The sequence below is a fragment of the Diadema antillarum genome, unplaced genomic scaffold (assembly GCF_040938485.1).
Source record: "Diadema antillarum isolate AM-2024a unplaced genomic scaffold, OU_Dant_1.0 seq00000770_RagTag, whole genome shotgun sequence".
NCBI classification, from domain to species: Eukaryota; Metazoa; Echinodermata; class Echinoidea; order Diadematoida; family Diadematidae; genus Diadema; species Diadema antillarum.
In genome coordinates, this window is record NW_027271660.1 from 598067 (window position 1) to 615428 (window position 17362).

General features: G+C 39.5%; 1 protein-coding gene across 1 annotated transcript; it reads left to right on the plus strand.

The window, feature by feature from the left end:
- The first annotated feature begins 4721 nt into the window (after positions 1-4721).
- LOC139738848 (uncharacterized) lies at positions 4722-17014 on the plus strand. Its single transcript, XM_071649483.1, has 5 exons — positions 4722-4932; positions 7736-7905; positions 9240-9898; positions 10802-11051; positions 15487-17014. The coding sequence occupies exons 1-5, from the start codon at positions 4778-4780 to the stop codon at positions 16962-16964; spliced, it is 2712 nt and encodes a 903-aa protein (XP_071505584.1). The 5' UTR covers positions 4722-4777; the 3' UTR covers positions 16965-17014.
- Positions 17015-17362: the final 348 nt, after the last annotated feature.

Sequence of the window (17362 nt, forward strand, 5' to 3'; positions counted from 1 at the left end):
AAATATCATCAATTCATTAATATGGAAGTTATTTATTGAAATATGCAAATTATGGGTTGTCATGCAAATAACACAATAGCATATTGCCAATGTCTTCATCATTTTTTGTCACTTCATAATGACATAATAGTTATATGAAAATCAGATGCAAGGTCAACGAATTAGGAAGTAAAAATGGCATAGGCAAACCAGTTTAACAGAAATTTATGATTATGCAAATGCGTGGCGTCTACAAAGGTGTTGTAATGATGAAGGAAAAGAAGATGCACCCATGAAAACAGCTATTAGTTCCTTCAAAAGTTTACTTTAAAAGCCACAAATCGAGGATGCATCATCATATAGATTTTTGTCATCAATTGAATTAAATAAATTATAGTTTATGAGTCAAATTGTCTCACGTAAACTTCTTAGCACTCGGATAGGATAATGGAGGGACAGAGAAAAGACGAAAATCTTTGCTTTCTGCCCATGATGACTGGAGGAAACTATTACTATGATTAGCTCGATGTCATTACGAAAAACCTAAACTTGAAGCCATACATCGTTCTTGTCCTTTCTTCTTCTTTTTTTTCGGGGGGGGGGGGGGGAGGTTTCATGAAGAGTATATAGATAGATGTTATCATGCATGAAAAACAAAATACATGTACATGTCGCTCCCAACAGAGAGACAGAACTTTTACTGCCACCTTTGATATACTAGTACCATACCGTTTGATTTATAGATGGCGCTGTTCATTACACTCTCGCAGAGCCTTCTATTGTTAAAAGTTCACTCATGGTCCATCAAAGAAAGTTGCATTTGTGTGAAAGCATCTCTACCAGAACTTAAGAAAATAGGAAAAAAAATAATCTTTGACATTTTATCGTAACCTTGAATACAGGAAGAAGTGGGACAGTGATGCTGTCCCAGTTCATCCCAGCACCCCCCCCCCAAAAAAAAAAAAAAAAAAATCAGAATGGCGGCTAATATCACAATACTATTTTTTTTTTTGCAAAATCTTTTCGGCCCTAATGCAAATCATTGGAACTCATAAGGCCTTCATAAAGCATGCTGAGTGCCTGCTAAAGCCGTGCGATGAATTCACGAAGCACTTCACACTGAATTTTAAAAAAAAAAGTGTCCAAAATATAACTCAAAATTAAACTTTCCCGAAGAGTTGTTGCAGAGCAGTTACCATGAGATTGTACATTGATGCCAAATGCCTAATAGGCGATAAGACTTAAAATCCGATTATACACTGTAGTTCAAAACTCTTTGAGATAATATAGGAGTATAGAGAGGTGTCCCACTAATCTCCCGCACCCAGTTCATCCCACGTACTCTCCAGATTCTTTTAAAAACGCGGCGCCGGCCCCTTATATAGGCCTATACCCTAATAAACTAACATGACTATTATGCTCTGGTGCATGAACTTTTGAAGATAAAATTCATCCTTGAAGTGAAATTATCAACCTACTAGCTATGATTATGCCGTGGCAAAGTTATTATCAAGGAATGCTGGTATTATCCATAAACTGACGTCTTTACTGATTTAGGCCATATTGTATGCTATTATACATTGATAATAATCGGGTATTAAACACTGTCACATTTGCTGCTTGATTGGGGGTCACCTCCAAGATTGTGTATAGGCCTATTGATAGGATCTTAAGAATACACACTTCAAATATATTTTTGAGAAAAAAATACTGAAAATAATCTATGACTATATCTTTTCCAACGTGGATATTTGATGTAAACCTTATATGTGAATGAATGTCCTATACTGCCCTTTCTGTTTTATATATAGGACGAGTTTGTTCGTAAAAACCGATAATTCCATATTTGCCAAATGGAGATATTTGCGATTAACGGTCAAGAAAAATAAAGAGAATAATAAGAAAATGTTTGCTTCTTTTGGCCATAACTTCAAAAATGTACCTTTATCATGTATAGTGACCAATATCATTTAAAGGGTACGTATTACTTTGTACTTTATGACAGAGACCGTACTTCAAAATCTTCAAACATGGACTTATCGATTTTTGCGTACAAACTCTTCCGATTGAAGAACAGGATTGGCAGGTGGGATTGGTATTCATAATTTACTCTACTCGTCAGCAAAACTAATTCCATATAGGGGCCTATACCTCGATCGTACACACACCACCTTATAGCTTTGAAACAATTGGCCAATTGAAGTCAAGTCTGCCCCGAGTTCTTGTATTTAAGCAAAGATTTAAAAAACACCTCCTTGCATCTTATCAAATAATTATGTTGATTGAGGATAATAACTATATTATATGACCCGTAACGAGTGACCAATGCGTGCAGTATCTACGCCTACTTGAACGGTTATGTCACTACTCTCGTTTTCATTTCTTTTCTTCTCTTCCTTCCCCACTATCTCCCTCTTGTTCCCCCCCCCCACCTCAGCCCTTTATTCATTTTGCAATATGATCCACTCATCAGCTGTTCTTTGTTTTTTTAGGGGACCAGCTTGTTTTAATAACAAGCTGTGTTTTCTCAAGGTCCCCACGCAACATTCGATGTAAACATCAACCTCAATTGTTCATTATTATTTTTTTTTTGTAATTATACAAAGCAATGTACTTTTCCCCCACAAGGGGTTTGTGTTACATGTGAATGGTGTGTGAAGATAAATTGAAATTGAATCAAAATAAATTTAAATTGATCATGTAACTTGTAATTATCGTTATCATTAGCATTATTGCAGAGACTCCAATTCGACGGGAGATCTCCCGCCGAAAACCCATTTTTGCATAATCTCCCGTTCTCCTGTTTGAGATTTAATCTCTCCCGCCCTGGTCGCAGTTACAATGTACTGTAATTATCGTTATCATTAGCATTAATTGCATCAACTTTATGAGGCGTCTTCGATACCATGTGTATTGATATCAAATTTCTTCGGAATTCGGCAGTCAAGCCATTTCTTCTTTTTTTTTTTAGAAAGAAAAGCAAACAAAAAAATCAAGTTAAAACAGTTTATAGCCATAATTATTTCATTCTATTAAAAACGACTGTAACTAGTCTAGACAATGCTGAATGTGAACAAAAAAAAAAGTGAAGGGCGTACTCGGTCAAGACTAGATTCGATCTACGCGAAGAAGAAGAAAGGGTAACTTTACAAATTGCTTTGTAAAATTATATAAATACATCTTATTTGTGCGAAAGTGTAAGAAATATCACAATAATGGGCCCAAGAATGTTAAGCGTGCTCTATAGCCCTCTCATGCCTTTTTGTACAGCGTGATTTTGTTAGCAGCAGACGCACTGAGTGACAAGAGTGTAGAGAGCACTGTTTTGATTATGACTGTATTGTGTTGTGGTGGTGAATACACAGCCGCCAGTCGGCTGTATTTTAGTGAGTGTAAGCACAGACCACCGTGTCGGGTCGGGCTAGGTCGTGAGGTGGCCGGTGGTGAAGTGAATATGGGCTAGATGTAAGTATTTATTAGTATATTACTAGATCATATAAGACTCCGGAGGACAGACAGACCTTGCTCAAAAGTTGCTGTCTACATGCATGGTCTAGCTCGCTGCCAGCTCTGCATGTGCGACAATCGGAGATGGGCTGCTGCCTGTATACATCATTTTAGACGCAGAGCACTGTCACAATAACAATGTCAATAGACTGCTGGGCAGTTTCACTATCATCACTTCAGTATCTACCCTCATAAAACTGTGAGGGTGAGCAGGCCTACCAATTCTCACACCGGAGGCGTGAGACACACGCCTCAGCTTCTCATCTCATGCTCACACGCCCATCCAGCTTCCAATTGCCTCCTGGCGCAGTAAGGACGAGAAAATAAAAAAAGATTGTTAGATAGGTAAAACACAATGATTGATTGCGTAATATACTAGCGATCAGTGACAGAGAGGTACAACTACAACAGGGTTCGAAATTGGCAAAGGTCCACTGGCCATTGGCCACCCAAAATCATGTTGGACTAGCTAAAAATCATAAAATTCTCAAGTTGCTAGTCCGCCTGGCTAGCCAAAATATTGGCTTGCTTCAGTGTCAAAATTGATTCTAAGTAGTCCGCCTGGCTAGTTAAAAAAAAAGTTAAGTGCGACCCCTGTTAACAATACGAGTAATTTTTCAATCCAGATCATGAGATAGGAATTATAAAATGTCGTGTTTGCATATTCTCAGACAACCAGTTTATTGAGAGATTATATGACAGTTCATTTTCATGTCCAACAAAAAGTGCATGCCTTACAGGTATGCACAAAATCTCATGATTTCATGCTTATCCAAAATTTACTAATCTCCTTAATTAATACCATGGGGGGGGGGGGGGGGGGGGGGGGGCTGTCCCCATCCTACACCCTCACCCCTCGCCCCTCCCCCCCCCCCCCCCCTCGTTGCTTCGCTCCTTAACAGGATCTCACTTCCAGCCACTTCACAAACTTGGCTTCTCTGTACGATGTGAGTGTGACATCTAGAGTAATCTACACTGATTTAGTGATTATTAGATTAAAGCCACAGCTGTGATGTTTACTTTATTTTAGGATTCATGCATGACATAAATTTACATTACAATACATACAAACATTGTATTGTAATGTACTAGGCCTGTGTCCTTGCTGGTCATTTGTTCTACTTTTATTATTCAGAAAGGCATAAGGAGGTCTTCAGTGCCTGCTTTGTTTGTTTTTTGTTTTGTTTTTTTATTACTGTATAATTATAATTTTCTATGTATTTTTTTAAGGTTTTGATTTGCGGAAGTTGGCAGCCCTGCATCTTGGACATTGCACACACGTGAAAGTGACATGGAGTACAACTACATGCAAGAGCGAGCAGCAGATCACCGAACCAACCCAGAGACCAGCCAGTCTCTTCACCAGCCTCAGCACCCAGTGCACTATCAACACCAGCAGTATCCCACACCACACCACTCCATACAAGCTGGCTACCCGGGCCTGAGGTTTGTGCTTCTCACCTATATTACATGTGGTCACTCTTGTACGTAGAAGTCTAATATAGACTTCCTTCATAACCTCTGTATGACAGAGAATGAACTTACCGTGGCAACGGGCTTACACTCATATACAGTGCACTCCCGTTATAACGAAATGCTCGGGACCGGCAGTTTTCTTTCGTTACAACGAAATTTCGTTATAACCGAACAAATACAATATATAACGACAACAAGGAACCACGTATATATCATAGTATGTTTGCTGAATACTCATCATACACTGGAAAGCTATGTGAAATGTGATGGGATAACTGTATTACAATAATAAACGCAAGTTCCCCTCAGAAACTGTGCGTGACACAAGGAGCAAACACACAGTGGTGTGAAGTGTTCACCCATGCAGAGACGCTATAAATGCTTGTTCCGCTACGTATTTTCGAAAGCAATTCGCATTTCGTTATAACGGAGCACATTTCTTTTGTTTTTCTTTGTTGGTGGCGCTCGGAAAAGACTTCGTTATAACGGAAATTTCGCTATAACCGTGTTCGTTATAAGCGAATTTTCTACCACAGACTTTAATGGTGATAATTTTGGGACCAGAGGATTTACTTCGTTATAACGAAATTTCGTTATAACCGTGTTCGTTGTAACGGGAGTGCACTGTATGTGGTAATGTGAATAGCTGGCTGTGTTATCTTTCATTGTCTCTTCTTGTAATAATTTCTTGAAGGAAATGTTGCAAGCCACTCTGTTCAATATGTAGGGAATAAAAAGATATCACAAAGGTGATTAACATCTTATTTCTTTGTGTCTGCCATAGAGGGCGCCAGAAGATAATTTGTTGAATGAATGACTTGTCTTTTATAATACAAAGTTCTGTATATTTGTCCATTCCTCTCTCCAGCTGTCCCACCAAGATGGGATCTGTTTCCCGATTGCAGATTCAGGAAAATTTTTGTGTCCTTTCTTGGTACCTGCCCAGGTATTCAGAGGTTGATGCAGATCACATAGAATTTGAGAAAAAAGTCCCTCTCTAGGTCAAAGGTCACAGATCTTTGGCTATGAAATCTATGGTACTTTATCGCTGTAACTTCATTCAGAAATGGTCAGCAGAAATATAGGTGTGCAGGAAATGGAGAAGTGGGTGCTACATTCCAATGGCAATTTTTAATTGGAATGATAATGGTGAAAAATATGAAGGTGTCACCCAAAGCCATTATGAAGAGTGTCCAGAGATGTTGCAACTTGGTAGACTGGATAGCAGTATAGCAATGAATCAGAATATCATGGTTGTTTTACAGAGTATTTTCCATGAGGTTTAAGGATAAGAATGAATGTATACACCAAGTTACCTGAAATACACACATTGTAAGTGAAAAATCCAAGGTCAAGTCTGCAAAACAATTTTCAGAAATAATCATCTTGGAAATTAGGGTTGTGGATAGAAATAGATTAGAAAGTATTTTCTTTGTACTGAAAGGGTTTATATATGGGTCAATCCTGTAATGTAGTCAGTGGTCAAGATAAACTGTACGACCTTTAGCATTTTAATTGTTTTAAAGGTCATGTACAGTACACTCTACATGTCTGTGGCACATAGGATGATTGTGTTAAGGTGGCCTCACACTATGCAGTTTTTTCGATCGCAGTGCTTGCGATGATTGCCAGATCACAATCAACGAGTTGCATAGTGTGAGTGCAACGACCACAAGGCTTGCGGAATTTCAGCTGGTCGCAAGGGTTCACAGAGGCAACCGCAGACGATCGCAAGGTTTTGAACTTGTTCAAAATTTGACAGCAGCCGCAAGGAGGTCACAAGGCTTGCGGACGCCTCCAAGTCGCAAGAAGTCGCATGCGGTCGAGAACTGCGTGCGACTTCTCGAAACCACAAGCAGTCGCAAGAAAAAAACGCATAGTGTGAGGCCACCTTTAGAGATGGATGCATCCTGGGGCCCATTTCCTAAAACTTGTCATCAGTGACAAGTTGTCATAGATGTGACAAGCTACAGAAATCCTTGCATCTGATTGGCTGAGAGCGAATTTGTCATAGAAATGTGGCAGTTGTCACTGATAAAAAGTTTTATGAAACAGGCCCCTGGGTCAAATGTGTTGTGGTCAAATTGATATATGTAATTATTAACTCGTTGAGAACGGTTTGATTTTGCTACAATACGCATTTCGTAGACACCTGCCCGAGTAAACTCAGGACTCGTCCTCAACGGGTTAAGGGTTGTTGAAGTGAAAAAAAAAAGAAAAAGAAGAAGAAATATACTACTGTAAAAGTGGATATTTTCGCACGATTAATTTTTCGCGCTTGGCTGGGTGAGAAGAGTTTCGCGTGTTTTTAATTCCGCGGAATCAAGACATCACGCACAGGAACATATGGCAAGCAAAAATATTCGCGTGCTTTTATTTTCGCACTAGTTTCTGATTGCGTGAAATGCGCAAAAATTTCAACACCGCGAAAATTTCCACTTTTACAGTATGCAACCAGGCTACCCATTCATTGATATAATGATGACATTTGCCAATATTTCATTGTGTGTAAAAATGCAAGTATTTAGGGCATTGCAGAAACATTAGCATATTGAATTTACAGAATTTTGTCAAACCCTGGATTCAAATTTCTTCTGAATAGTGTTTTACCTGAAATACTTTTTCATAACACTATAACATTTAATTTTCACGAAGAATTATAAATGTTCAAACTAAAATAGAAATTTGTACCATATAAGATTGTTTATTAGAAAGTGAACAGTCCAGTTGTATGTACTGTGATTCACCCTTCCTACTTGCTTCCTGTGCACAGGTTTGCATCATACATCAACCCCCTTCAAGGCCCAGGGGCTGTACCAGGCCATGTCCCCAGTGCAGATGGTGTGCCCCTTTCCAGGGTTGCTACTTCAAGCGCAGGTGGTAGTGGGGTATCTAGCCAGGGGACTCATGAGTTTGATGGCATTCTTAACAATGTGATGCCAGGTTTGTTTGATCTGTCTGTAGTAATGATGTTTGTTGTTTTTGTATGTTATCCACAGGAAATATTTGACAATGCTCACACATGTAGATCATTGTCACATTTGTTTATTAGACAGTGTTTTTAATATTCATTGTTTAATGTTGGGGACAATGTATGCTTTATGTATTTTGTATTTGGGGAGAGTACCGGTAATAGTTTGGGAATTATTAATATATATAAAACAATTTTGCGAGTTGTTGAAGTTGCAATTCAGAACTACTGGCATAAAATTAGAAATTATTATCATCCCTTTTTCGCAGAAAAGTCAATGACTCAATAACAACTTCAGCCTAGGAGATGATGTATGTATACATAATGTAAAGCTCATTTGTTTTATGCCAGTGTAGTATTCTAATGATTAGTACCAAGAATATAATCAGTCCATTTGCAAAATTCTTTAAAATGAAGACACAACAAAATATACCAAATTATATACAATACACTTGTAGAGGTTGTGTATTTGTGTTGATTTGCATGTGGATGAATACATGCATGCTACTACTGCTCATGTCAGCTGTTTACTACAATCAATGCACACGGTTTTTGTACATACTACTGTACATACCACAAACTTTTCCATCAGAATGCTGACTTTCTTGTTCACAATTTTAATGGTTCTTGATTTCAATAATAGAGAGTGATGTGACTTCATTTCATTGGCGAGGCTAGAGTGTAAAAAATTAGGTATTATCTCAAATGGAAAACCAATGTGCAACTTTCAAGGCATCTGTGGTGAGGGTTCACATTTCTCCGAATTGACTCTTAAGTGATTCAAAACATTGTGATAGTGACACTTGACAATTTTACACCCATATTTAACCCATATTCTATTTTATTTTTTATTTTTTCCTGGGGGGGGGGGGGTTACAACTACTTAAAATATCCCTCCAAAAGGTTCAAGTTTTGCATGAGAGATTTGGGCATAGTTTACTTTACCTTTTTATTTCAAAATTCATAATTTTTAGTAGTTCATAATAGATAACCATGAAGGGTTGTAGAATGCTGCAAACTCAAAAAGTGTCACTGTTTACACAGTAATGCAAGTAATGTTATGCCACCTGGATGCTGTGTTACAGGGCAGCTCCTTGAATTCCATTTTGGGGCAATGTGTTAAGGGGGATGACTGGTAGGAGTTTGAGCATGAGTACATTGTAGGTTTGATGGAATTTATAGGCATAAGTTTGAATTAGCACTTTGGTTTGATTGTAGGTAAACCTGTGTGGTATACAGACCTGTAGGTAAAGCTATATACTCAACTCCTGTTTGTTCTAAATGGATTTTTTAATGTTTCATTTAGGTGCCTCAACACCACTTCACTTTCGACCAGTACATCCCAACAGCCAACATGCCTTGCCACACCACCAAAACCCTGCATCATCCTCAACTGTGGTGGCACCAACACCTCAGCAAGCCCTGCACAATGATTCCAACTCTGACTCCAGCTACCAAATCCAAGACCTCTCCAACTCCACACAGAGTCGATCCAATGCATCCAGCAACAATATGAACATGGCTAATAGGAGTGTGGCGGGTGGATGCAGCAGCTCCAGTGTTTTGCCAGACCCACACCAGGCCTCTCAGAGCAACACTATAAAGAAGAAGACCACCAGTTCAGCCCCACGTCAGAAACCAAAGAAACCAGGCTTGCCAGAACCAGTAGTACAGGTTGTTGAGCCACAAGTGCAGCCAAGGAAACCCAAATCACCTCTCCCCATTATCGCCACCAAGTCTTGCCAAACTGAACCCATGTTTGAGGACCTGAGACCAACATCGTCACCCCAATCTGCCCCACCTGACCTCCCAGATGGGTTGCGATACGTAGACGCATCTCAAGACGGGAAGGGCGTGTCGGGAGTGGTGGCGACCAGGGTCATTGAGGCGGGACGGGAGTTTGGCCCATTCACTGGGGAGTTTGTGAAGGAAAGTCTTGGATGCTATAACCCTACTACGTGGGAGGTAAGTTCGTTACTGGCAGTGTTCATCAAGCTGTTGATACAGTAGTGTACTGAACTTCACATTTTGTGTGTAAGATACATCAGTATGCCTTGTTTCATCAGCAAGCTGCTCGTGGGATCAGCCTTGAAAGGCCAGTGGCCTACTGCTGATTTCCTCCACCATTTATTTTAATTGTTATGTCAGTCTTGAACACCTACTTTTTGACTTTTAACTGCGATTATGTACTTATCCAAAATAAGTTTTGGTTTGTATGTATGTGTTAGAACTGATTGATTGTATATTTATATGTTTTTACCTGAACTTGTGGAAATAAACTAAACTGAAACTGAAACTGAAACTGAAACCGAAGTTTTGGTAGACATATACTCCAATGACAAATTGCATGGTACTTTGTACCCCTTGAACAATAATGGCTTGAAATGTGCAGTCTTGTTAATTAGGCATTTTAAAGTCCAAAACATTATGTTGTGATTCTGTACTTAAGCAAATCAAAACTATGAAGGTTTGTCAACTTTGTCACAATCCTTGTATGTACATGTCGGATGTACATATTTTATCACTTCACAGATGTGTAATTCCCTTCCACATGGAATAATTTAAATAGATATGGCTGGTTATGCATCCTCACATTGTTTTTGCTGCTGTAGAAGTTTCTAAGAAAACTGTTTTTTCTCTCTTGTTGAGAGATTCGTCAAGTATTTTTAAGCACTTTATAGTTTTGTAATCTCTTTTACTTGTCTTGTGCATCAGAGAATACAAAGACGCTATAACCTTCAGAAACATTCATATAGCCAGGTTCTAGACAGCATGTGATTCATGATATTTGAATGCTGTACCCTTCTGTATGTCACCAGTAAAGAGTGATGAATTTTATTGGTACAGCGTATTAAATGCATTCAACAGGTATGCGTCCGAGGCCACACTTGGTTCTACCTTGACGGGGCGTGTGACCCCAACAACTGGATGCGCCATGTGCAGACAGCCAGGAAAGGAAGTGAACAGAATGTGGAGGCCTTCCAGTTCTACGGGGACATCTTCTTTCGCACAACAAAGAGTGTGGAGGCTGGAACCCAGCTGAGGGTCTTCTACAGCAAAGACTACCTCAAGCATGTTGGATTCAAGACAGCACTCGATGACCTATGTTACAAGAAAGGTGCATTTCAATACCAATCACTGACAAACCACTCACCTATATAATGCTTCACTGGGGGTTTTGGACCTGACATCAAGTCACATTTTTGAGACTTCAAGCAAACCTTATTTCGCATCTTAGAATCCTGACACATGGGAATATAAGACACATGCTTCTTAAAAGCCAGTCACCATATCCAGATAAAGATGAAAAAGCCAGACATAGTTCTCAGAGGGGCTTAAAATTCATCTTTCATCATTTGGAATTAGCTTCAAATACACTAAAAGGATGTACTAAGAAACTCACCTGGCTGACGTGTTTTGCCAGGATGAGGAGTTGTTTCGGGAGTGTTTTGAGATCAAATGAGTAGAATAAGTTCGACTATAGTCGCCACCGGCACCACGCTTTCAAAAGTGGGGGCCCACTTCCCAGTTTCTTGAGGTTCAAGCAAAAAAAAGGCCTTCAGCACAGCTTCTGGTGTCACTTGCGAGCTTCTTCAGCTGACAAGCGAAAAAAATAAAAAAGGGGTCTTCAGCACTTCAAAAAAGCCTTTCCGCGCCCGCCCTTCAAGGTCTCCATCTATTTCTTTCTAGTGCCACTTACAATGTAGGCACTTCTGGGGTAAAAAAAGAAGTGGGGGGGGGGGGGGGGGGGCAAAGTGGTGACACCTTATGTATTCCTTTGTATGGTGAAAAAAAAAAAAAAAACAGTGGGAGAGGGGGTCTTAGCCCGCCCCCCGGTTCTGCTGGCCATGATAGTACACAACTTTTATTCCAAAAGAGCCTTCCCTGTTAACCCTTCATATGCAAGTGTAGCATTGTGGGAAGGTATAACGTACATGTAATATGGTGATCAATCATGCCCTTGCATTTACATTTTCCAACAAGCTACGTGTGATTCTCTGTAGCATGGAAGATTGATGTGGTCGAATTTGTTGATTACCAATAATTGGTAATACTCGAGTACTGATAATAAACTATGAAAAATTACATAGCAACCATAATGGGGTAGGCCTATGCGCACTGAGATTGTGGACTTCCCGCAAGCCTTTTCCGCTCTTGATATAATTTGTATTTCACATTTTCATCGTTACCCAATGGAAATTTATGTTATAACAACATTATTTCACATATTTCTTAGGCATACGATGTGTACATCTACATTTTAGAGCAATAATAAACAGCTCAGCTGGCATTTGAGGACTACATTTTGGCTGTAACGGTTGTGGGCCAGGTTACGTGTGTAGTGCTTGGATACAGAAATGACAATCATTTCTTAGTGCAAGGTGAATTTGGAACTGTGAGATAAATGAAGATCCTACATTGTATGAGAGTATTGTTATGGTATGGTGACATCCTTGTGCAAAAGTGTGCAAGGGTATCGTGTAGCTAATGTCATAGGTGAGCAGACAACCAGTTTAGTAGTAATCTCTCAAGATGGTGAAGAAAATCTGGTTCTGTTTTCACTCATGAGGTCAGCTGTGTCTGCAGAGACGATTGTCAAAGAGGTCTTCATGAACAAAATACAATCACTTCATTTCAAGAAATAAATAAAGTGTACATAAATATGAAAGCATGTTAGAAAAAGGGAAAACTGGTGAGAACAAGACATTTCAATATGGGATGCAAACATTTATATCCTTTGAAAGATGTTTTATACAATCAACTTCGGATACCTCGAAGTCGTCGGGACTGAAGAAAATGGTTCGAGGTACGCGATATTCGAGGTACGCGTACGTACACTGTACGTCGAATTTTCTTCGACTTATCCGACGTTTATCGATGTTCAACATGGTATCTGTTATAGTGCCTACCGATTGTTTGTATGCTTGTCAAATGGAATTTTTATATGAATGAATTGAATGAAAATCGGAATGTAAATCAAAATTTCAGAAATGAAGATTTTGGTGGCCCTATCGCGCCACCAAAAAAAAGTTGGATGTTTGCCTTTACTTTTGAAAATGAACAGCGGTAACAATTGGCTCCGTAAGATACTAAAATAAATGTCGGATGTTTGCTCATACTTTTGGAAATGAAAAACGATAAGACTCAGCTCCGCATGGTGCTAAAACTGATGAATAAAGATAAGATAAATGATAAAGATAAATGAATAAGGATAATATTCGGCTCCGGAAGACGCTGACATAAATGTCGAATATTTGCTTTGACGTTTGGAAATGAAAAACAATATTCAACTCGTACGATGGTTATTGGATAAGTATCGGATGTTTCTGTATACTTTCGAAAGGAAATAGCAATAACATTTGACTCCGGAAGATGCTAAAATAAATGTCAGATGATCGCTTTTATGTTCGGAAGTTGCAGTAATATTCTGCTCCATACGATGCTAAAATAACTGATGTTTGCTTTTAAATTTCGAAATGAATAACAGTAACATTCAGCTGCGTTCAATGGTAAAATTAATGTTTGATGTTTGCTTTGACGTTCGGAAATGAGTAACAATAACATTCAACTCCTTATACAATGATAAAATAAATGCTGGATGTTTGCTTTTACGTTCGAAAATAAATGGCAATAACATTCAGCTCCGGAAGATGCTAAAATACATCTCGAATGATTGCTTTTACGTTTGGCATGTTTGGAAGTGAATAGCAGTAACATTCTGCCCCATATGATGCAAAAAAAAAATGGATATTTGCTATTACATTTCGAAATGAATAACAGTAACATTCAGCTACGTTTGATGGTAAAATAAACGTCTGATGTCAGCTTCGATGTTCAAAAATAAAAAACAGTAACATTCGGCTCCGTTAGATGATAGAATAATTGTCAGATGATTCATTTCACTTTCGGAAGAGGACAGCAGCAACATTCGGCTCTGTACGATGATAAAATAAATGTTGTATGTTTGAAATGAATAACGGTAATATTCTGCTTCGTACGATGCAAAAATAAATGACAGATTGTTGCTTTTACATTTGGAAATGATTAACGGTATTAATCCGCTCAGTTAGATGCTGAAACAAATAGCGGATGTTTGCTTTCACGTTTGGAAATGGATAAGGATAGCATTCAGCTCCGTAAGATGCTAAAATGAATGTTAGTTGTTTGCTTTTACATTTGAAAATGATTAACGGTAATATTCGGCTCTGTAAGGTGCTAACAGACTAATAAATGTTGGATGATTGCTTTTACAATAAGAAATGAATAACGGTAACTTTCGACTCTACAATGCTAAAACAAATGTCGGATGCTAACAAATGTCGGCAAATGCTCCCACTTTTTCATTTCAAACGTAAGTTTTGACCTCCTAAGTATATAGGCATCAACTTTTATAATAATCTATACGCCTATTTGCTAAATCTTAAAACAAAACATCTAGATGATTGGATTTTCTATTCATTTGTTTTAGACATGGGCATCTGTATCACTTTAATAATGATTAATATTCGTTTTTCTATGTTTTGTAGGACCGATTTTGTTTTTCTTATGTTTTTCTCCATTTTTGTGTGTGTGTGTGTGTGTTGCCAGATTTTAATTTCGTGTAAATTCGACCACCAAAAAATAAAAATCAGTGATACTGGTGGCCCGATAAGTTAGTGTGGAGCCCTGTCTATTCTATTCTTTATTATGCTCGGCCTATACTTCCACATCATATTCCACAATATTTTCATAATCGCATTGCTGAAAAAAAAAATTCAGTGCTTGCGTTCTCGGGGAAGAATAAATGAAGCATACTTCGTGAAAGGCAAAAATAAAAGTTAAAAAAGGCACTACACAGGAGATTGATGTTTGGACAGTGGACCGTGATTACTGCCAAAGATATATCTGTCAACACCTATACGCAGGTGCGACACGACGGTTAAGAAATCTATGCGCACGGTATGACTATCATGATCAAGAATTAAAACACAGTGGTTAAAGAAAAGAAGATGATGGGGCAGAGCGTAGTGCTATCGTAAGCACTCCATTGCTTGGCATGGGGGCTATGTGCATACCGTGTACGTATGTAGGTAGGTGTTGGGATTTTTCTTGTCAGCTGTGTACCGGGTATTTCTTTGGGCGCGCGATTGTTCTGGTCGGGAATATTTACAGTCGAGTGTGAAAAGATTTGTGACATGTCTTCTTCACTGTCCACGCGCGCTTTATTGGAGATGCTGAGTGATGTTGCAATTTCGATTCGAGCTACATGCCGGGAAAAACAATAAGTTAATTAAGATCGGGACAGTAGATTTCACTTCGAGGTATTCCGAACTTCGAGTTATTTTCTTCGAGCTACGCGAATTTTAATACACGGAAACTCCATAGGAACAATCGGGACTTTCATTTTGCCCCCGAGGTAAGTGATATTCGGCTTATCCGACGTCGAGGTGTCCGAAGTTGACTGTAGTTTTAAAGAATAATGATAGGTTACAACAACAAGTACTTATGTCAAGTTACCAAAAATCAGTTTTACTGTTAACTTTTGTTTCTGTTTCTTCTTCTTTCCTACTCAGACAGCCACATCTTTGAGTGTGACCGCTGCGCGTGTCGTTACACCAATCCCAAGAGCTTGCTGAGGCATAATTTGTTTGAGCATGAACGAGAAAACACCTCCAAAGGGCCAAATAAAGAGATCCTGCAGCAAGTACTGGAACCAAAGGACATTTCACAGACACAGAATCTTGCTGACAAATATGCACATCTTTTAAACATGAGGGAGTTTGAGGCCAGAAAGTCAAGGGAGCAAAGAGAGGAAAGAGCAAAGTCACGAGAGAAAGTAAAAGAAAACAAAAGCAATAGGAACATTATGAAAGTGAAGTTTGTTCCCTTGAAGAAGTCTGCAGGAAGGCACTCTGCCCCCAAAGCTGAAGAGGCCAGTGATGAATTTCAGTGCAAGAAATGTGGTAAGAGTTTTACAACAGAAGGCAGGCTAAGAGAGCACTCGGCTTTCCACCAAGAAATGAATAAACTGAAGCCAATCTGTGATATTTGTGGTCTTGAATGCAAGCACAGCCGAGCACTGAAGCAACATAAGCTATCTCACGACCCAGATTCTTTTCAGTGCCAGTACTGCAAGAAGTACTTCAGACGCAAGGGCTGCCTGGTATACCACCTCCGTCACGACCACGAAGTCTTCGTTGGAGAGAAGTGGATGCGAGGGAATCTTGTGGACCAGATGGCACGGTATGTTGGTCCTGGTGAGCCTGAAGAAGAGCCATTTCACCCGGATCTCCCTACAGACATGCTTGGCAAGCGTATCTTGGTGTCGGGCAAACGCCCCAAAGTCTTCAAGTGCAAGTTCTGCCCCAAGAAGTTCCGCGCCCACCATCTCGTCCTGAAGCATGAAAAGATTGTCCACATAAAAAGTGGGCGCTTCAAGTGTGAGTACTGCTCCAAGGTATTCATGGAAGAGTACCGCTACATGCTTCACCTCCGCAGTCACACCAAGGACCGACCTTTCAAGTGCTCCGAATGCCCACAGTCCTTTGCTTCGGAGAGTGCACTGGCCAACCATCAGCCAGCGCATCGTGGGGAACGGCCATTCAAGTGTGAGGTCTGTGGCAAGGCATTCCGTACTAGGAAGTATGCCACCACACACAAGCGTCGCCAGCACACAGAACCCTCTGTCCTGTGGCAGTGCAGCTTCTGTGACAAGACCTTCAAGGACAAGACGGGGCTTGTGCGCCACGAGCGCTGCCACAAAGGGATCAGACCACATGTTTGCTTGACCTGTGGCAAGGCCTTCGGCACCAAGTACACACTGCAGTCCCACATGCATGTCCACACAGGGGAGAAACCTTTCAAATGCAATGTTTGTGGACAGAGGTTTGGGCTGAACCATCACCTGACTACTCACATGATTCGCCACCAGAAGTCCAAGCCAGCAGACCTGGTCATCGCTGTCATGCAGCGGGATGCCACTTCAGTATCCACTAGTGGAGGAAACTCTGAGGACAGCAACCAGGATAAGCAACTTCAAAGCAATCAGTGAAATTGGTTACAAATCTTCCAACTATGACATGAATTTTGGCAATGAAGATTTGACCACTCAATATTCTAAATCAACTGATTTTATTTTCTTCCTTTAGAACAGGTGAGATGGTGCTATTACACATTAACAGACCTAGACCCTATGTCGAATTGTTGGTGAAAGTCTGCAGCTCGAGCACAAATTTCGCACTTCATGGCATAATTATTTTTTTTAGAGAAATATATATGTGTAATTACATTTGGTGAAATAAATATTCAGTCAATAGATATCCATGTTAGGTATTTGTGTTGAACAATGTAATGAATAATCATTATGCTATAATCCAACAAATTTAAGAGCAATGTCATCAATTTCTTCTAATTTGTTTTCTTTATTATGCTGGCCCCTGTATTTGTTTG